Source organism: Nansenia antarctica (assembly GCF_963989245.1).
Source record: "Nansenia antarctica genome assembly, chromosome: 1".
NCBI classification, from domain to species: domain Eukaryota; kingdom Metazoa; phylum Chordata; class Actinopteri; order Argentiniformes; family Microstomatidae; genus Nansenia; species Nansenia antarctica.
This window is the reverse complement of record NC_137674.1, coordinates 43,954,844-43,976,590: the sequence shown is the minus strand read 5'-3', so window position 1 is coordinate 43,976,590 and position 21,747 is coordinate 43,954,844. Positions and strand designations below refer to the sequence as shown.

The 21,747-nt window shown below is 44.5% G+C and overlaps 1 protein-coding gene across 1 annotated transcript in view; it reads right to left on the bottom strand.

Moving 5' to 3' along the window:
- runx3 (RUNX family transcription factor 3) overlaps positions 1 to 17,976 on the bottom strand; it is a gene marked incomplete at both ends in the record, with an annotated part of 52,429 nt that extends 34,453 nt beyond the window's left edge. The window contains one exon of the mRNA XM_080533183.1: positions 17,919 to 17,976. Coding sequence (XP_080389309.1) covers positions 17,919 to 17,976 — 58 coding nt within the window. The remainder of the gene's footprint in view (positions 1 to 17,918) is intronic.
- Between the last annotated feature and the right edge of the window lie 3,771 nt (positions 17,977 to 21,747).

Below are 21,747 nucleotides of genomic sequence, written 5' to 3'. Positions count from 1 at the left end.
CAACAAATTCCAAGGATCGAATAATAACGGATCAAAATGCCTCATTCTCTCTACGGGCACATTGATTGTGATCAAACACAATGAACAGGCAGGCTTAATGTATTTGACTTATTTCCCCAACATTGTTGTGAGTGCCATATCATACAGTATACTCACATTGGAATCTGTTACCCAAAAGTAGATTAGCAGGGCAAGATATAGGCCTATAGTTTTACTTAACAATCATAGTTTCCTGAAAACAAAAAGGCCTGCACATATTGATACTTTTTTTTTAACGGAATATTCAAAGCACTACCAGTGTCAGTGTCAGTGTCAGTGTCAGTGTCAGTGTCAGTGTGTGTGTGTGTGTGTGTGTGTGTGTGTGTGTGTGTGTGTGTGTGTGTGTGTGTGTGTGTGTGTGTGTGTGTGTGTGCGTGTGCGGTTGTGTATAAGTGTTTGTGTATAAGTATGTATGTGCGTGTGTTGAGTTGCTGTTGACTTGCTATAGATAGGAAAGCGGATTCTGTGGATGGGGAACGATAGGAGTGGGTTTAGATTTACCCCTAATTTTCTTTATTACATTGATGTCTGTCAGACAGACAGAGAGCCAGAGTCCTGCGGAGAGAGTGGCGAGGAAGATGGGATGAGATGATTACCCTCTTCACGCCTGCCAGAGACTAGACCGTTAAGAGCAAAGTAATTTAGATTCGTATTTTAACGAGCGGAGCGAATTCAAGGGAGAAAACACATTGATAGCAATTATCATAAAGCATGTCTGTACCTTTGCTTGGCGATTTTCAGAAACGACCATGAGGAGAAAAGTCTTGCCACAACCACACCGAATGACCTCAATAAGACCATTGAGATCTGTAGCCCGTGTTTTGGAGAACACTAAACGTTTGTCTAAAACAGATAACGTTATCATAAATGATACAAGGTCACCATACGCCTATGTGAAGTTGGCTAAAAGATGCTACAGAGCAAAGGTGATAGACGATATGAAAGCTGCTAGTGCATCTTCTACATTTCAGGACCTCATGTCTTCGAGAGTATCGCCTATCACTCTCCGCTATTTGGAGGCAGTGAAAAAGCCAGTCTGGGACAATGACAACGGTGATATTTCAGTCGTGCCTCTGACTCAGTTCATTATTAATATCCGACCACACGGCCCACTACCCTGCGCAGCGCCTATAGGGCGCCTGTCATATTTAGAGTCCTACATTTCAACACGCAGTTTCTACGGTTTCAGCCTCACAGACATCGAGGGCAGAGACCGCTGTTCCCCTGAACGATGTTTAACGATCCCAGTGGGTTGAGCTGAAGCTCCTGGAGGATATCTGATACCCCAAACCCACCTCACATAGGCCTACACTATACCCGCTTTGACCTCCTTCTTCTGAAACCCTGTTGGACTGTATATAGGCTATACTGTTTTAAAAGACAGATTGAGAGGGGTATTGATATTCAAGTTTGGCTTAAGTCAAATGATCAACATGATCCTTCCACTGGTGTGTTATCCTTACAGCCTTGCTATATTTTCTGGCAGAAAGAGCATGATATGGCCCCCAAAGCATCCCACCGCAGGCGCACGTTCCTTCCGTCTTATTCTCATTCTAGGCCTATATCACTAGCCTTTATGGCCTACCTTGCCCACAAAGACAAGCCAACAAACACACCAAAACCAATGGGGGAAATGGATAGGGCTACGTATTAAGTTCTAAACTTAATTCCGTTCTTTTTTCCCCCTAATGGTTTGGCTGATATTGAGACAGAATGTAAGAGCTAATAGTTTGAAAGTGATCTCCATTAGTAGAGAAACCAATGCAAGCCTGTGGGTTGTAAACGTACACCTGCCACCTACCCGTCTGTCATGTCTGATGCCACTTAAAAGACACTTTGAAGAGGGGACAGTTTCAGATAGTGTGTGAGGACTGAGGAGATACAATGTGACATATCTATCTACCTCAGAATGAACCTCAATAACCCCATCATAAAGCCATGGGCTATTTTCGGACATGTGCACATATGCCGTGGCGTTGGAGGGGAGTTGGTCATTTGAAAAAAAAGGGGGCTACGGGGGCAATTAGAAATAGTTTGAGGTTAAATGATGACATAAGACAAAGATTTCTATCTTTAGCGGCTGTGGCGGTCGCACATTTCTGTACATTCACAAATTACAGGGCGAGCTTGGCCCTCAACCCACCGAACGCATTCCTTCCGAAAAGTGTCTCCTCGAATTTCAACCGGGGGTTTCTGCTCCGTGGAAATATGAGTGTTGTGAATGGACGACTCCTATGAAATGAAGTTTTATTCCTCTTGGATTAAAACGAGCTCTGCATTCGGGCTCAGGGTATTTTTCTGTATAAATGATGAATTCTGTGGGCGACCTGGAATGCTAGACTTGTTTACCCTTCTCTCGTTTTTGAAATTGAGTTTTCTATGAAATGGACTTTTGCTGCTTGATATACAAGAGTGTCTGTGATTAGTATTCCGAGCATGATGTAACCCATCAAAGCATTTTGCCTCCTCATCCCAAAGCTAAATCATATTCTCGCATTTGACTGTTTACAATACATATACTGTAGGAAGGCTTTTAGAAGTAATGTTTCACAGAGAGACGGGCTTGAGATTGTTTCATTTGACATGGGGATTTAGAGCTCTGATTGACGATTCTCTCCCAAACGGTGGTTACATAATGTGTGTCGCCTCAGTTGGTGGTCATTGTTGTCCATTTTGATGTGCAGACCAGCAAATAGCAACCACATTGGAAAGATTGGATCATACCAAATTCATATTTGTTCTCAGATCAAAACGTTCCATGCCAATTATTCCACCATCTGACGTAGCTCTGTTTATCTGGTGAAGTTGTGAGCTATAGTTAAAGATTATTGTCAGAAGCCACTTTGGCTTATTGGGGGGGTCGGAATAATTTGGCATAAATACCCAAACCGAATACTCTAGGTCTCCACTTGAGAGTAGTGTGTGTAATTCATGAGAGTGTCAGGGTCTAATTCAGGATCTTTAAAGGCATTTAGAATATATATCACGCAATATGATGAATGCGTCTATGACATTTCCAAAACCAGCAGCTAATTACTATGTAAGCGTGACGAGCTGAAATACTGCACTCACAAAAGGAGACAATGAACACATTCATCTCATCCATCTTTTATACAGAGCCTACATGTCTTAAAAGGTGCAGCGTGTCGCCAAGCTTATTAAAGGCCCCTGAATCAATTGAGGTAACAATTATGTCTGTTGAGGGATGTCTTGTCTATGGGAGGTGTATGGCTCATTCCTGCATACTTAAGGAGGAGGATAGCTCCCAGAATCAGATCACCAGCTCTAATCAACAGATAAGACATCCAGATTTACCCCACTGTTCAATGAAACACATCATGGTATCTTCGTTCTATCTAAAATCAAATTCAGTATGTGTGAATGATGATACGTGAATGTATTAGTGACATCTCAGAGAAATGAGAGAGAGAGAGAGAGAGAGCGAGAGAGGCCGAGGGTGAGAGACACTGAGTCACTGACACACAAGGAGGGAGAGAGAGGTTGAGAAAGAGTCTGCTGAGAGCAGAGAGTGGTTTATGTTCCCCTCTCCTCTAGAGGGGGCTGGTGCAGATGTGACTTGGGGTGTCTATGTTCTTCTGAGCTTGTTACTAAGGCTGCAGTAATACTGTCAAAGCTCTCTAGTGTAGTGTGTCCAACACTTTACAGATTGAATAAAGTCTGCAATTTGACCACGCAATGGCAAGAGGGTCTTCCTCATCCTAATGCGCAGGGAGAGTTAGAATAATATAGTCACCCCAACCCACGTCCCCCTCTAAAGGTGGGGGTGTACAAAGATCAATTCATATTTTTCTCAGTGCAACTTCACTTTGACGCGCTGCTTTGCTACCAGATCAAAGTCGTTTTTGAAGGTTGTGTGAAAAAACAGAAAATTGTTTTCTAGGCACAAGCTTGATTTAAAGGTTGACTCTGATCAGAGTTGAGGGGTGATCTTGTGGTGGGACCCCACCCGTCCTGTCCCCTCAGTGGCAGTTGAAGGGGACACTTCAGGGGCTGGGGACTCTCTGTGACCCCCGCGTGTCACCATTGCTCCACCCTCACATCATCTGTCGGGTAAACTCGCCCAACGATGACAGTTAGCAAGCTGTGATGTGGTTGTGTGTGGTGTGTTTATGCTTTGGAACCCACTAAAAAGTACCATTGGATGGTAAACTCAACCAAAAAAAAGGGCCATGCTATTATTGGAGCACTTTTGGTTGAGTTTGATGGTTATGTATACTGGGCCGGGCCTTGCAGAGGGGCACCAGTATGGGGTATTGTTTAGGGTAGTAGACTGTTGACCAGAATGCTTTCTGAAGTCCTTCAAAGGTCTGTTGTTTGCTCCTGCTGGGGAATTCACTTGCACTTCACTATAAATTTGCATTTCATTTTTTAGGTTATTCATACGTACATTAAATGCTGTGTTGGAGTAGTCATTTAGCTTTTCTGTGGTATTATTTAATATTTTGCAGAACCTTTACTTGCCCCTAGCTGTTCATGATCTAAATGTGTCTCATAAATGCATCAAGTCATCCATCCTAGGGTTTTAGTATGAGTTATAATCATTTCTCCTCTTTCTTTGTCTCTTTTCTGTCTGTCTGTCTGTCTCTCTGTCTGTCTGACTGTCTGTCTGTGCACACACACACACACACACACACACACACACACACACACACACACACACACACACACACACACACACACACACACCAGTGTTTCTCTCCTTCTCTCTGGCGAAGGCTTCTGATGCAAGGAAGGCAATCTGTAATCTGTAGTAATTGCATGTTGCAGAAAAACATTTTTCCGCTGTGGTAATCGCTGCAATATGTGCCTCAGCGTTGCCAAAGTGACAGCAGCCCCCCCCACCCCCAACACACAGACACACACACACCCCCCCGGCAGCCTGACTCACTCAGACTGGCCTATACCAACTATGTCCCTCTCAAGCACCTAGCTTAGCCTAGCCTCTGGATGGGTGAGATAATGCAGATAGGCAGCTCTGCTGATACAGTGGAACTGGCAGGCAGCTCACACCTGTGGCACCATCACGCTACATTCACCTTCAGCAACAGATTTATAGTTCCTCCCAGTGACAGTTTAACTGCCATACGGCTCCATTGCCAGAGCCCTGCCAGATCATAGCTCCAGTATACCACACGCAGGCAAGAGAACAGTCTGTGACAGGAGGCTACTCACTCTCTGGCTACATTGTACTCATACGCAGGGTCTATTTTCTTACTGTATTGCCTAAGTACATGAAAATAAAATATAGAGTATGAATATAAAATGTATACTGTATATATTTGATCCCAAGAAATCCTTCTTGCAATTTAGCTCCGGTTTAAGATTTGCTGTGTGAAATGATGGTTACTTCAATGCTTTTGTTGAGGTTTGAGTCACTGCTCAGGTTATCTATGAATAGGAGTAGATGTTGCCAAGTTTAAGGTAGATAGGCCTGTTGTGTTGGTCTGTGGGCTGGACCATCGATGCATGTTTTTCAACCTATCATCCTCTACTTTCACCACTCACATGTTCCCTGGCTGGTCTGGGCTGCTCTGTGTGATTTGGGTTTATGAGGTCTTCACCCACCATCACACCACCCCACGACTGCATCGTGAGACTGCGGCTGAAGTGTGGCGCACATTTGTGAAGTCATCGCCCACCATCTTCCCACTTCATCACCACTTCAACAAACAGCCTTTTCACTGTGTCTGAATGTGGCTCCGGCGTGGCGCACGTTGATGAAGTCATTACCCCGTCGCCGCATTGCCCCCCCCAGTACTCAACACAGCACAGAGATACACTAGTCATTTAGACTGGGATTAGGGATTCAAAGCGGTAACCAAACACACCTACACTAACAGGGGACGAAAGTAATGCACTGAGACGTTTATAGATACACTGTACCGACATCATGATTACATCCAGACGATCCACTTTGAGCAAGCCTTTCCTCTCTGGGCCGTTAGCCCGCGCCACTGACTGACTGCACGCCCCATCAACCCTCCCAGCAGTCCCAACTTCCCCCATGTTTTTTAATGGTGTCTCTCAGAGATCAAACGGCTCGCACTGACGAGGAGAGGAGACAGATCGCAGCTCTGGAAGCCTTTCAGTCTGACAGCCAAAACACGTTTGCCTGGCGAATGGAGACAAACACTCTCTCTCTCTCTCGCTCTCTCTCTCTCGCTCTCCAATCTGCCAAAAAGGGAGCCTGTGTGCGATCGTCTCTGCTCGAGATCTCACACAAATATAGAAGCGCCGTGAGGGACCTGGCAAGGGGGGAGTATGTTGGGGTGGGGGTGGGGGGGTGAACCCGAGCCCAAGCCTGAGCCCGCCGGCTCCGAAAATAAGTTGTGAGGCGTCCCCTCTCTCGCACAAAGGCAAAGCTCCATAACTCAGTGTTTTCCCAAAATGAAATCGCATGTGAACCGAATATTAGGAAGCGCGCATGGTTGCCAGCGACCGCCAAGCCATTACAGCAGGGCCTGTAAACCACATTTTCACCAGCAGACAATGGCCCTTTGTGCTCGTGTGTGGCTGTCCCCTCTGCCGGAACCCAGAGAGGAGCCCTGTACAATTAAACAGTGTGGAAGGGAGAAGGGGGGGGGGCGGGGGAGACGAGAGAGAGAGAGAGAGAGAGAGAGAGGGAGAGAGAGAGGGAGAGAGGAGAGAGAGGAGCTGGGGAGACATGAATGGACCGTCAGTGTCAGCTTTAGTTCTCTTGTTAATTAGTCGCAGTCGCGTCAGGAGAGGGAGGCAGGAGAGGCCGCCCTCGTTTAGCCTCATGGCGAGGGGTCCTTTCATGTGGCTGTGCGCGGAATGCTGTTGTTCATTCCTTCCTGCAACAAAAGCCACATGTTTTGTTTTTTTGTTTTTTTTGGTCGAGCTTAGGGCCCCCGTCCCTCAGAAATATGAAGGAACACGACAAGATATGTCACGTATGAGTGGTATGAAGGAGAGGCTAGCCGGAGAGGTGTTCACCAAACAATACCTAACAGTAATTTATTAGATTGGAAAATAGCAACAACAACCTTGCCTGCTGTCATAATGGGCACACACACACACACACACACACACACGTGCGCACACACACACACACACACACACACACACACTCACTCACTCACTCACACACACACACACACACACACACACACACCACACACACACACACACACACACACTCTCACACACACATACACACACACACACACACACACACACACACACACACACACACACGCACGATCACACACACTTTAAACTTGTCCACACTGCCTGCCCTATTAAACTCCTTTCATCACTGTTTGGGTATTCAAAACTTGGGTCATCCCAGGTTCTGTCACACTCGTTCAAATGTGAAGACGCTTCAAAGTACTTCCAGATATGGAAATCCCATTTATTCTTCCTTCAGAGGAGTTCAGACTCCCCAGTACTATCCGACTCACCACAGAGTGAGACCAGAATCAAACGGTGACCCAGCGTCTGTTTCCTGACAACTGTCCATGGTGCTTTCCTCTGTAGACGTGAGACAACTCTTGGAAACAACTCTGTCTCCATTGGCCCTAAAGGCTTTTCGATGAAGGAAGGGTGTGGCGGCACTCAGTCAGAGACTTAAAGAGCTCAGGAGAGTTCTTAAGGATATAAAAATGTTTATCACCTCTACTAAATCCGCTGCTTTGTGCGCTAAATGATTACTGTCAATTATCTGATGGAGCCCGATGGAGGATGAATCAGCTGTCACCATTTTATTGAATTCCCCTCTTGTTCTCTGAACCTTTTCAGTTTCCAGAGACTCTGTCCATTGCATACTATTCCTCCTCTCTCTCTCTCTCTCTCTCTCTCTCTCTCTCTCTCTCATTCTCTCTCTCTCTCTCTCTCTCTCTCTCTCTCTCTCTCTCTCTCTCTCTCTCTCTCTCCCCCTCCTCTCTCTGAACTCCACATATTCACAGTGACTGAATGTTTCCTCTCATCATCCATGTGACTAATCACTAGTGGCGTTGCCGGTACACATTTAGCACCCTGGCGCACAAAGCTAGCTAGTGCAGTGGGTCCCTTCTCTCTCCGTCTCTCTCGCTCCCTCTCTCTCTCTCTCTCTCTCTCTCTCTCTCTCTCTCTCTCTCTCTCTCTCTCTCTCTCTCTCTCTCTCTGTGACTCAGTGGAGCCCTAAATACGCGCTAATCCTCTGATTGGCGCGTTTGGCCCCTTGGGCTCCTCAGCGTCGAGGCGGGCCAGGCTGACGACGGCTAGCGTCGACGACGACAAGCTAGCGTTTGTAAACCCAATCAGGAGCCTGGAGTCTGGCCGTGCGGTGATTAGGCCTTCGCCCCCACCCCCCCTCTAGTCCTCCACTCCACTGACTAACTGGCTGGCTGACTGACTGCCGTTGTGTCGTTAGCCTTCCCTGATTAAAGAAACTGGTGGTGGTTGGTCTGTGGGGTGCTAGCTAACATGCTACACAAAAGACGTTTTCTACTGGGTTGGTTATGGTAGCATAGGTAGCCTTATATAGGCTAACATCCTGTCTGGACTCCGAGGGGACGAGATGATGTGGGGATAAAGGCTGATGATGATGATGATGATGATGACGATGATGATGATGATATTGAGTTTCTGAAAAAAAGGCTTGTTTGTGGGACTTTGAATCACAGCCGTTTAATTCACTGATGAGAATGTTTGTCTATTACAACAGGGCATGTGGGAAGGAGAGAGAATGACACACTCTTTTGTTTTTGTGGGACTGCCAGGGTTGTGGTATCATTTGGGAAAGTGGAGGGTTTTTGGAAGTTCCTAAAACTAAGCTTTCATTCCAAAAACTCTGATGACTGACCCTGACGACTGACACATGTCAACGTTAATGATATCTCTAGGATATCTGGTTGAAAAAAGCATCTGAACATTTACTTTGCAGTAAAGTTTCACAAATCTTTTTTTTGGGTCAAATACGTTTTTCCTCAAACTGTGGGTTCATCTGGACTATGATGAAAGCATCAGGACACCATGTGTGAGCTCTTACTGACTATTACAGTGAGGTCAGACAGCCCTGAGAGAGAGAAAACGACATGGTCATCATGCTGACATACATTACACTCCTCTCTGACTCAGCACTAGGAGGAACTCATAAGTCTGCTCTGTGTGTGTGTGTGTGTGTGTGTGTGTGTGTGTGCGTGCGTGCGTGTGTGTGTGTGTGTGTGTGTGTGTGTGTGTGTGTGTGTGTGTGAGTGTGTGTGTGTGTGTGTGTGTCTGTCTGTCTCTGTGTGGGTGTGTGGGTGTGTCTGTGTCTGTGTCTGTGTGTCTGTGTGTGTGTGTGTGTGTGTGTGTGTGTGTGTGTGTGTGTGTGTGTATGTGTCTGTGTATGTCTATGTCCGTGAGAACAGTCTTTGAGCTAGACGGGGTGACCTAGCACCAGACTGAGGAGGGAGAGAGAATGGGAAGGGATGGAGGGACCACTTCTGCTCCACAGCTGAGGGGGGATTCCCTGTGTGGTGTTTTCTACTAAGGGATTACAGAAGTGAGCAACGCAACTGCAGAGAAAGTACAAACTCACACCAAGGTTACCTTAGGCCAGGCCTTCCCAATAGGATGGAAATGACATAACCAGCTGTTTCTGACTGTTTTGGGGCATGTTTACAGAATGGTGGGGATACAATTTCAATACTGAGTTGAGTATACAAGCATCCTTGTTCAGTGCCTGTTTCACACAATGTTTATGCTGCTGTATGCTGGTATCCAAATACAAATAAAAACTGCTACAGTGTGTAGGAACTGGAACTGGTTAAGATGGAATACCTGTAAAATAGATTATGACCACCAAGACTCTATTATGGTAACATGGCCTCTACTTGAAGCCCATATTTGAAATTCAAATGCACTGTATCTGCCAAATATGTGAGTTGTAAAAATTCCCAGCTCAGAAATTATAATCTAACCAGGCAAGGGGGTCTAGGGGGGGTGGGGGGGTGGATCAAGGAGTAGCGTAGGGTGCGGGTTTGGGGCGTAGCTCCCACAAGATACCCCACATTTTCTGCTTAATCCATGTTTTATGTGAATTTGTGTTTAGTGTGAAATGCAACATAAAAATAAAAATAAAGAAAAAAATAAAGAATAAAATATAAAGCAAATATAAAATAAAACATATCACTTCCCTTTACGGTTAAATTACTTTTGGGGCAGGTAGGAACAACCCAAAATCATCTGTTTTATTGAACCAAGGACAATTAACTAAATGTAAACAACTTGAGATATTTCTGGGAAAAACAGAAAAAAAATAGTATCAAAAACAGTTTTCATAGCCTGCAGCCTCTTGTATCCTATCATTATCTGCATTTCTCCACCACCGTAATTAAGTTTCTACTTTATTGCTTTTGGGAAGTGGGATGGGCTATGGATGTTTTGAGCATGATTAAAGATTTATCATAATGAAGGAAGAAGACTTCAGTCTGTGGATACTGGGATTACTCATCTGTGGAAAAAAAACAAGCTTTTTGGTTTTCGACTGAGTTTAGATGTTATGTCTTAGATGTGTATCCTTAGCCCTGAAAAGTGGATGCTCAGTATGGCTTTATTTGGTAGTTATTTCACCTCTGTAGGAGAAGCACTTTTTCCCTCTTCTAAAATGCTAGTAAGTATGTTTCCTTTGAACAACTGTTGCTCAACCAGATCTAAAGGTAAACCCTTTGGAAAACCACAAGACTTGAGTAGGTTATGTGTGACCTTTATTTGTGTCGGCGTGATTTCATGTAGTTGTCTAGTGTGTTTGAAAAACACACATTTATCAATAGGCCTTCAACTGAAATGAACTCCATATGTAAATAAAAATACACTGCAATAGTTCTCATCTACTTGGCTAAATGCAGCTGTTTTTTTCTCTCTTTGTGGCGACAGATAGGATGTTGTTCAAAACATCTGTTTAACGGTATTACCAAGCAGGGAGGGGTCATCATGCCGTTACAGAAATAACTGTATTAAAAGAGGTATCACCCTTGGGGCATAAACAATGTTTGTTTGTTTTCTCTCTCTTTATTGAATGTTCATTTTGATAGTGCTACTGTAGATTGTATTTATAGCCCATAAAATCACTTCATGTTTTAATTTTGACTCTTCATGTTTTAATTTTGAAGTTTTAATTTTCTGTCAAATGAACTAACTAGATGCTGCTAATGTCAATATGAAATCACTGTTGTCATAAATAATGAATACTGATATACTGTAGGCTTCATATAACAGAAGAAATGCCACACTAAGAATGTAATATTCCCTGAGGGCGGGTCGTCCCTCCATGTCTGCTGTCTCTGTGAGTGAAACTGTAGTATGTGGTCCAGGGCATCTGTTATACAACTGGATAATAAGTGATATAAAACATTACGAGAGTGGGTTTTTCATAATTAAATTATCTATCAAACAAAGAAGATGAGGTCATGCCATGATAGTAGCGATATGGATTTAATCAATGCCACCATAAGGACTTAATGAAATATTATCAGCTCATAAGAGAAGGTAATTAGGCGTAAAGCCATGACTCATTGGAATATTGGAGCCATATATTGTAGTTGCACTACTTTTAAAGAATCAAACAGGAATGATGTTGTGATCATTTCCATCTCATTATCCAATTATCGAAATATCTTCAACGTCTGCATACTTTCCTGCCTGCAAGCATTTTGTTCCTGTTCCGATTTATTTTCCACATCGGAGGGTCCCAGTTAAAATAGCTTGTCTAGACGTTATAAATTCTGCTGACATCCCTGCGTATTGTGTCATGACAGACTTGGACATTTGTGTCTCTCACCATACCAATTATTTCATTCTGCTGCTGGGTAATTATTATGTAAGTCTATAATACATATTTTCTGCTCTTTGTTGGTCTGAGGGTGGTGTGGTAATGTATTTAGCATATAAGCACAGAGTTCAGTCCCCTCACAACTGCCATAGACAATCAGAAAACGACTGTTAACAGGCAGGGTAACTCTGGGTGAACTACGCTAAAGGGTTGAGACGCCGTCCTGAGCGCTCTTCAAGCCTGATCCAGTCTGTCACAGTGGCCCACTGGCCCACTACCAGTATGTATTTCACTATACATGCCGATGCCATACTGGTTCAAATCTGTTTTCAAACAGAATTTCAGAAACATGTGTTGGGTTAACCCTCCAGTAATGTTTGTTGATAGGAATAAAAGTTGTTCACCCTTCCAAAATTCTTACTGGGTTAAATAAAAGTCCCACTAAAGAAACCCATACAGTAAATAATGTATATTATCAGATTGGTTGCTAACCGCAAAGGAACTGGCCCTTGTGGTTCTCGGTCGACCACCAGAAAATTGTATTTACTACAACACTTAACACAACTGTTACCTTGGCCAATGTAACATAGACTATCATGTGCTCAGCCAGAAGGTTTAGAGGAGACAGGGTTGGGCAATGGTTGACCACATCATCAGCAGATGACCCCTCCCTCCCTCCCTCTACCTGGCAGCCATCTTGTTGGCAACCCCTGAAGGTGTTTCCCATCAAGGCGTGTTGACAGACGGTGAAAACGACGAGACGGACCAAAAAGTAAATATATAATATAATAAGTACCTCCAAACGTTTACAGCCTTAATCAAGTCCAGAACGTTGCTTCTATCCAGTATACCCTCTGAGTTTTATAAATAGATATTATACTGGGCTAAATTGGAGACAGGATTTAGCTGCTCCACTGCTCCACTCCTCAGTGGTCGTCATGAGTTTTTTATTATTTGCATCGCTTTCGAATATTGAAACTCTTAATATCTGGTTGCAGATTTCAGCTCACTCAGCCGATCTCCATGTTTTGGCTTTGGAGGCCTAACGTTCAGCAGCAAGGCTTTGAACAAGTTCCAATTAAGTGTATTATTAATTTAGGGGAAAGAAAAAAACACCAGCCACATGTCTAAGTGATTAATATATTCCCTAAGGCCCAATATTCCATAGTGCAGATTTTGTTTTGGCAAATTAATACATTGTTATATCATGTTGATAATATGCTACTGTATAGTTGCAATACTCATCATTGTGTCACAATAACTTAATAATAGTTGTGTTTTTTGAGGCATTTTGGCTTCAAAGATCTTTTCATTCAATTCACCAAGAGGTTCATCCATAATGTAAGATCATTCATTTGAATTACCCAAAGTAATTTTTTTCTCACACAAATCTCCAGTGCTCTGTGTCTTTTCCCAAGTTGTAGAACAAACCAGACCACCTCCCAGAATCAACCAGAATAACCTCACTACTACTGTGGCGAAGCACACAGAAACCCTGACTTTCATTCATACAGTGCAACAAGCCAAACATATAAAACCATTCCCACCCTAATAAACTGGGCCTTTTTCTCCACCCCCAAAGGGAGCTGGCTCCCAAGAGCGTAACACTCTAAAACGGACCCCTGTCTAAAGAGCCTGCTGGGAAACAGTTCCACCTTCCAACTGGAGGAAAAGCGGTGGAGGGAATCAGGCCAAGGACATGACCCAGTGCCTATGCCCAATCAGACTCACTGTGTACCAGGTAGCCCACCTGACTTAAACAGCCAAACCTGCCAAGGCGTCAGGTCTGGAACCCAATAAAGTTTATTTTAATTTCTCCACAGAATGGGCCTTTTTTCATATTCACTGAATTGCCATAATTTGATATACACCAAGCTTGAAGTTGTATTGATAGTTCTGTGAGTGTTAAGTTTACCTCAGTTTACCTCAGTTTACCCCCGAGTGTGTGTGTGTGTGTGTGTGTGTGTGTGTGTGTGTGTGTGTGCGTGCGTGTGTGCGTGTGTGTGTGTGTGTGCGTGTGTGTGTGCGTGCATGTGCATGTGTGTGCGTGTGTGTCTGTCCTAATAGGTCTGTTGTGAGAGAGGAGCAGGTGTAACCTCATTGTGGTTATTATCGGGGAACGGCAAGAGCACTGTGAGTCTGCATCAGATTAGCGCCTCGCTAGTAGAGCTTCACCGTCTCGATAACACACACACACACACACACACACACACACACACACACAGGCAAAGTGTATTAACTGACAGGACCGTGTAACTGCTTCTGGAGCCGCTCTCTTTCTCATACTGTGAGGTATACTGTATACTCTCTGTCTCTCTCTCTGTGCCTTAGCTGCAGGAGTGAGGTTTCTGAGGTACAGAGCATTCATTTCTCATGCAAGGCGCATCAGATGTTGCACATCACACGCTCACATGTGTTCTCTGAGTGAGATATACCGCTGTTTAATATCATGGGGCTAAGAATGTAATATACATGCAGATGTACAGTGTGTGTGTGTGTGTGTGTGTGTGTGTGTGTGTGTGTGCGTGTGTGTGCGTGCGTGTGTTTGTGTGTGTGTGTGTGTGTGTGTGTGTGTGTGTGTGTGGGTGCTCATAACTATGAATGAAAGTTTCTTTAGTTAGTTTAGTTAGTTAGTTTCAGAACTAACTTTTTTCGAATTATCATTAGATATGAATATGTAAATAAAATCTAAAACACTATACATTCTGTACATACTGTAGTTTAACAGTAATAATTGTTGACATCTTAGATTTATACATACACATTTCCATTCAAGATTCATGTATCATAGTCTTAAAGTCAGGCTTGGAAACCTTCAGTTATCCTCAGACGACATTTAACAGTCTACTTGATTTCTTCGAACAGTTCCTCTTAATTTTTGTTTGATTTCAGTCGAGACAAAAAAGAGACAGCCTTGGCCAAATTGCCTCGCCTGTGTAATGCAAGTTGTTAAACTAACCGCCAGAGTATTTTGCTTACATGAGGTAGTCTTTATTTGAAACACTTTCAAATTGAACTGGGGGATTTAATGACTTTTGGACTTTATTCTATTACAGTTTGGTTTCATTTTCTCGACTGAACGAATTGTAAAAGGATATTGCATATTCACTAATGATTTCCAACGGTGATTACAGCTTTAAAACGCTTTTCTTTTTTTTCTTTTTATGCCTATCTTTTGCATGCACATCAGTTTTCCCTTCTCGCTACAGTGGTAATGCTGGAAAACAAAATCAGGCAACCAGAGCACATTACATAAGGGACCCACAGAAGTATGAGATCTGATCCCAAGTCAGTCTTTATTCAGACGTGAGCGGGTTAGCAGACACTCTTACTTTATATGAGAATAATCAGTCAACAATTATGTAGAGTATGCTCTTATTTACTGTGTCTGCACACTGATATACAATGGAGGGATGAGAGAGATGCAGAGAGAGATAGTGGAAGAAGAAGAGGTAGAGAAAGAGTGGATCGTGTCAAGAGGAAACTATAAAAGCCAGAGTATCAGTAGGAGCTGTGTGAACAGTGGAACATCCTCTGTCACTCTGCTCATGGACGCCTGTGGTTCCAGTAGGGATATCAGAGGCTTGTTCTCATATGAGCAGCAGATGGTGTGTGTGTGTGTGTGTGTGTGTGTGTGTGTGTGTGTGTGTGTGTGTGTTTATGCCACAGGCTCAGTTTTTCCCCTCAGCCGCCAGGCTGCTAAATGACTCTGGCTTCCCCCCCCCCCCCCCCCCCCACCCCCAAGTCTGCCCAGGACTGAATATGCAAGGTCTGTCCTGTGTTGTCCTGTTTTGCATTTGTATTTGTATTTGTTTTTGTTCATGTATACATGTGAAAAAAAGCATAAATGCACCTACTGTAATGCCAAAACAAATTCCTATATGTGTCAAGCATAATGGCAATAAACGTTATCTGAATCTGAATCTGATACACGTCTGTGTGTGTGTGTGTGAGCACTCACATTTGAGTGTGTGTCTGCATAGAGGGGGAGCAGCGGCTCCAAAGATTTTAAGATATATTCTGCAAACAATTAGGATCTGGTAGTGCTTCTCTTGTGGCTGTCTCTAATTAACACTGCAATGAGGCCGTAATCCAGAGGAGAGGTTTTTGGGAGCCATTTTTGATGTAGCAGTTAGTTGTATAAGACACAGTGGGAACCCTCGTCAGATGTATACTGTAGCTGTATTAATAATACAGAATATATAATTATGTGGAGAGGTTTTGGATAGACACCTCATTTGACTGTATGTCACATCAGAATATTATTTTTTGGAAAGACTTGATGTAATCCAATTGAGGGTTTAACAATGTTCTTATTAGTAGGTCTGTCAAACGGTTAAACAAATGTAATTATTATTGTTATATTATATATATATATATATATATATATATATATATATAAACAAGAACCTCTACATTGGGTTGTACATTGGGTTGTAGATGTTATATACTGCAAAGAGGAGAAAACACCAAATAATCTGCATTTTTTTTATGAGTATCTTCTCAGCCAATAACAATTCATCAAGTTGTGATAAAAGTCCATGTATCTCTTTAACTGGTTCAATACATGCCATAAATAAATACAACAACTATTCTCACTTGTGTCTACTCCTCTATATCCATGGTATTCAACATGACAAGCCACTGTACAGTATGCAATGGGGATGGGATACATGTTCTGTATATTATCCGCTGAGAGTCATAACAACAACACAACTAATTCAAAGGGAATAATAAGTCCTCCATGTTTCTGATTGAATGACTGTACCATAGGAATTTGACTAATAATCAAATCTCTTCAGCCTATGACAAGAAGTATGGGCCTTTATCAAAATGTAAGAAAAGACAACCAGTAGTAGACCAGTTAACCACACTGGGCACACTACCCTTTTGAGCATCTGGTCAACACACTGGGTCAAATTGGGGAAATTATGTTAACGGTGTTAAAAAAAATAAATCTTTATTGACATTAACAGTGTTAACTTTGTCAGCCCTACTTATTCGATATGCAACAATTCCGAGGACCCTCTCTCAACTTCATAAGGTTCATTTCCAAGTAAAAGGGGCCGTACGACAGAGGTTACCATGGAAACAAATGGCATCATCATTAAGACTAGTCTTCAGTGTGAGCGTAATGCACTCACCACACCACACCGACCAGAAGCACCTCCTGTAAGTAGTGAAGAAGCTCAATACTCTTTTTTCTTTTGATCTCATTGCTTTACTTCCAGTAAAGGCCCAGTACCAATGGAGCCAAGCCTACGATACCTCCTCTTCTCAAAACCTCCCACTTGATAATGAATGTCTGTGGTGAGAACTCCATTATGGGTGTGCTCCATCAAGACTACATAAAACACAGCACTGAGGCCCAAAGCTTTAAGGACCATATCACTCACAGCCTCAGTGACTGGCTACTGTGCACGGCAGGGAGCAGTTTCTCCTGTTTCAACCACTTTGCAGTGATATGAACGTTAAGGACAAGAAGCCTACAGAGAGGGTATGCGCGCACGCACGCACACAGGCACACACACACACACACACATACACAGGCACACACACACACACAGGCACACACACACACACACGCACACAGGCACGCACACACACACACACACACACACACACACACACACAGGCACGCACACACACACACACACACACACACACACACACAGACACACACACACACACACAGGCACGCACACACACACACACACACACACACACACACACACACACACACACACTCATAGCAGATAAAACACCCTCTAAGTCTCACAGTTAGAAGTGTTGCTGCCTCTGATCTTTTAGGAGTAAACACACACACACACACACACACTCACACACACACTCACACACACACACACACATACACACACATACACACACATACACACACATAAACACACGCCTACAGTTGCCAAACAGACGAGGCCACACATTTTGAAACGACTTGGAGTGATGGGGCCTCCAGAGCAGCCCACATCATTCTCCCTCTGTCGACTCAAGCCACAGTCACGACAGAGAGAACGAAGGATTTTGAGAGAATGGAGAGAAGGAGAGAGGAGGGTAGAGGAGAGGAGAGGAGAGGAGGGGGGCTTACCTCTCAGTAGACTGGTGCTGTAGTTGCTGAAGGAGTCAAAGATGCTGTTGGAAGCCATGTCCCTGTGAGACCAAGGGGGTGCCAGAGTCTCCCTTCTTAAAGCCTTCTCTGCTGTCGATAACGACCAACCTTGAAGAGAAACGAGGGTTGAGAGAGAATGAAAGAGTGCGAGAGAGAGAGAGAGAGAGAGAGAAGAAGAAGGAGAAGGACAGAGAGAGAGAGGACAGATCCTGGAACTCAGAGCCCGTTTGCAACTAAGAATTTGGGGTTTGCGACTACCGCAGGAATCCCTAGCCACAAGCCTGCAAAGAGAGCAGCATATGTTAGCAGCACCAGGAGAAGGAGGCATTAAGAGAGAGAATGATAGGGTGAGAGGGAGTGAAAGAGAGCGAGAGAGTGAGAGAGAGAGAGAGAGAGAAAAGAGAATGATAGGTTGAGAGAGCGTCAGGCAGAGAGCAGAGAGAGTCCACACACAGACACCCCCCCCGCCCCCCCCCCCCCGCCGGTGTCTCTGGCCTTGCTGTAGACTCACCGGTGCTGGGGATGGCAGGGTGGGATGGCGGTGGTGGGGAGGTGGTTGTGGTCCCTGGGTGGAGGTTGGCGTGGTGAGTAGGGGGTCTGAGGTTTGCCCGGTCTCTCTCTCTTTCTCTCTCTCTCTCTCTCTCTCTCTCTCTCCCTCTCTCTCTCTCTCTCTCTCTCTCTCTGTCTCTCTTTGTGTGTGTAGTGGTGGAGTCCCACGGTGGTGGCCTGACTTGCTAGCTAGTGACAGGCTAAAGCCACAGCTCTCTCCTGCATCCTCACCATCCGCCAGAATCCCCTCTGTGAGTGGAGGAGACCGCGTCACATGTCACGTGAGGTCACAGGGCTTCTCCTCCCCCCTCCCTCCCTCCCTCTCACCCTCCCTCCTCTTCGCTCGGTGTTGCCGCGTTTGGTTTTTCACTCGTCACTTCTACTTTCCGTGGCTCACCCCTCCTCTCGCTCTCCCTCTCTCTCTTCTGATTGGTCGGGCCAAGTTTTGGAAATGTTCTATTTTCTTTCGAGTTCAAACGAGGCAGTGGCCCACGCCACTCTGACTCGACGAGGCTTTTCTGAGGCCGCCTAAACCAACGTGAAGAACCAGAAGAGCATTAAACATGCATCAACTGAAACACAAATGAGCTAGAGATGCAGAGAACGAGAGAAATAGAAGAGGCAGTAGAGACAGAGAAGCAAAAAAGAGAAAGAGAGAGAGAGAGTGCTGAAAGGCTACAGTAGACTGTGGGCTTTGCCGCCGCAGGGAGAGAGGAAAGCAGCAGAGCAGAGCACAGAGAGAGAGAGAGAGAGAGAGAGAGAGAGAGAGAGAGGAGAGAGAGAGAGAGAGAGAGAGAGAGAGAGAGAGAGAGAGAGAGAGAGAGACTCTGTCTCTGAGCACTCGCAGAGAAAGACTGTGTGTTTTTGTGTTTGTATGTCTCTGACTCACTGCGCATCTGTGTTTGTAAGAACTTGGTGGTTTTGGGCCCTGAGAAAACCAACCCTCCACCCTCACTTACCACTTGATAGTATCGTAATCTTAGCCTCATTAGAAGCAACAGTGCCAGCACTAGCCTAGTCCTGCACGCCCTTCTGGTCTGACTACTCTAGCTTTCTGTTGTTTCTCTCTCCCTCTCTCTCTCTCTCACTCTCTCTCTCTCTCTCTCTCTCTCTCTCTCTCTCTCTCTCTCTCTCTCTCTCTCTCTCTCTCTCTCTCTCTCTCTCACTCTCTCTCCCCCTCTTAACAATTTTTTTTTTTTCTTCATAATAATGATATGATGTGGACCATCGAGAAAAAAGATTCTCACAGAAATTGATAAACACAACAAAACCCAAAAAACGTTTTCACTTCTACCCAAACCGCTGTCCTCTATCTAAAGCGCATGAGCGTGTTTGTGGGTTTGTCTTTTTTTTTTTTTTTTTTTCTTTGAACAACTTCACCGGATTCAACCTGATTGTGGCTTTCACACTTTCAGTAAACTCATACTCTGGTCAGAGTTCTAAAAACAGACATGTTTTCACTCACACACATTTTGAAAATGTTCTCTAATATTCAATTATATTATATTGTTCTTTTATTTTCTGATGAGGGTTTTTTGAAATTTGAAATCTCACAAAGAAAGACAGGATACAAAGCAGACAGACAGACAGACAGACAGAGAGAAAGAGACAGACACAATGTCTAGATTGACCACTACACACTCTTACTAGACAATGTGTGTGCGAGTCATATGTGGGTGTTCCTAAACTTCCTCTCTCTCCCAGTCACGCTAACCATGTCTGGCCATGGGACATCAGGACCCAAACCGCTGTCTGGCCGGTCATGTGACCCAACCGTTACCCTGGACGACTTGTGTGTGTGTGTGTGTGTGTGTGTGTGTGTGTGTGTGTGTGCGCTGGGGAGTTTGTAAGTGCATGTGTGCATCATGCGTGTGTGTATAATATGTGTTCTCATGGTTGTGCATGTTTCATACTCCATGAGTTTGACTTGTGACCACCACTTGCTCATGTATAATTTCTGGACAGGGCTACTGCATGCTTTAGTGTGTGTGTGTGTGTGTGTGTGTGTGTCTGCACACACATATGTATATGTGTGTGTGTGTGTGTGTGTGTGTGTGTGTGTGTGTGCCTGTGCCTCTGCAGAGCCCGCACTGCCCTGTAAATGAGCAGTTGCCGTTGGTTAGGCGGCGACGCGGGGTAAATGACACGGCGTCAGGCAGTGTGGCCGAAGGCTGAGGTCGCAGCGCGGCCCCACAGCTTTTATCAGTCCGTCCACGCGGCCGCGACAGGCCTCCAACATAACCTCACACACACACACACGCTTCCCCTTCTCACACCTCCACTGCCCGGTCCCTGCCAGCTCAGCCCGTGATTACAGCTGGAAGGAAAGTGCTCTAGTGAAGAGACTCGCTGAGGCGTATGGCACTAAGCACAGTGGTGTGTTACTGGGAGCGTATATAGGGAGGGCCTCCCACATCCACTCCCCGCCGCTCTACGGTGCCCTGGTCCTGTGACTGTGTGGATTGAGTGGAGGGCTTTTGTGGGTTTCTCTATTTGTTTATGAGAAGGAGACCAGTAGCGAAATAGAGCCATAATAGGATTGTTGGTTTCACAGTGGGGGCTTTGGCTGGGGCCTGTGGCAGTGTGTGTGTGTGTGTGTGTGTGTGTGTGTGTGTGTGTGTGTGTGTGTGTGTGTGTGTGTGCCTGTGTGTGTGTGTGTAGCACTGAATATGAATTTCCCCATATTGTTTAGTTCATGAGTAAAGTCCATGGTTGTACCTATTTATGTCTTCTTGTTAGTGCCATGCCGCTGATATGTTTCGTTTTTTGCATTTCTTTTCTCCATTCCTATTGTGATTATACAGTTTCAAGAGGAAAAACGTTTTCAGATGTCAACAATTTCCCTTCTTTGTCCTTGTGAGTGGAGAAATAGACATTGCATGTGGGGAACAGAGAGCAGCAAAACAAGTATGGAATCGTCACTCTCCGTTCTATAACATGTGACCAGTATTCTTGAGCAATAAAGTGAATCGCCTCCATGTAGTAAGAGTTGACATTTACAATGTCTGCCCAATCACAGTCAAGGCCCTCTCTGTGTCCTCCCGTTTGTCCATATTTTCTCTTTGTCTAGGTAAACATCTGCTTCGTGTTTTGAAATGCAGCTTGGTCGACACTGCCCATGACCGTGAGTGAAAAATAGTCCGAACATCATTGTGGCATTTTTGGATTCTTTTTTCCCTCCCCTGCCCAGGCCCTTGTTTATCAAGCCCCTGTATTTAAGCTTAATATAACTCCTGTTTTGCTGAGAAAACTGTGGTGG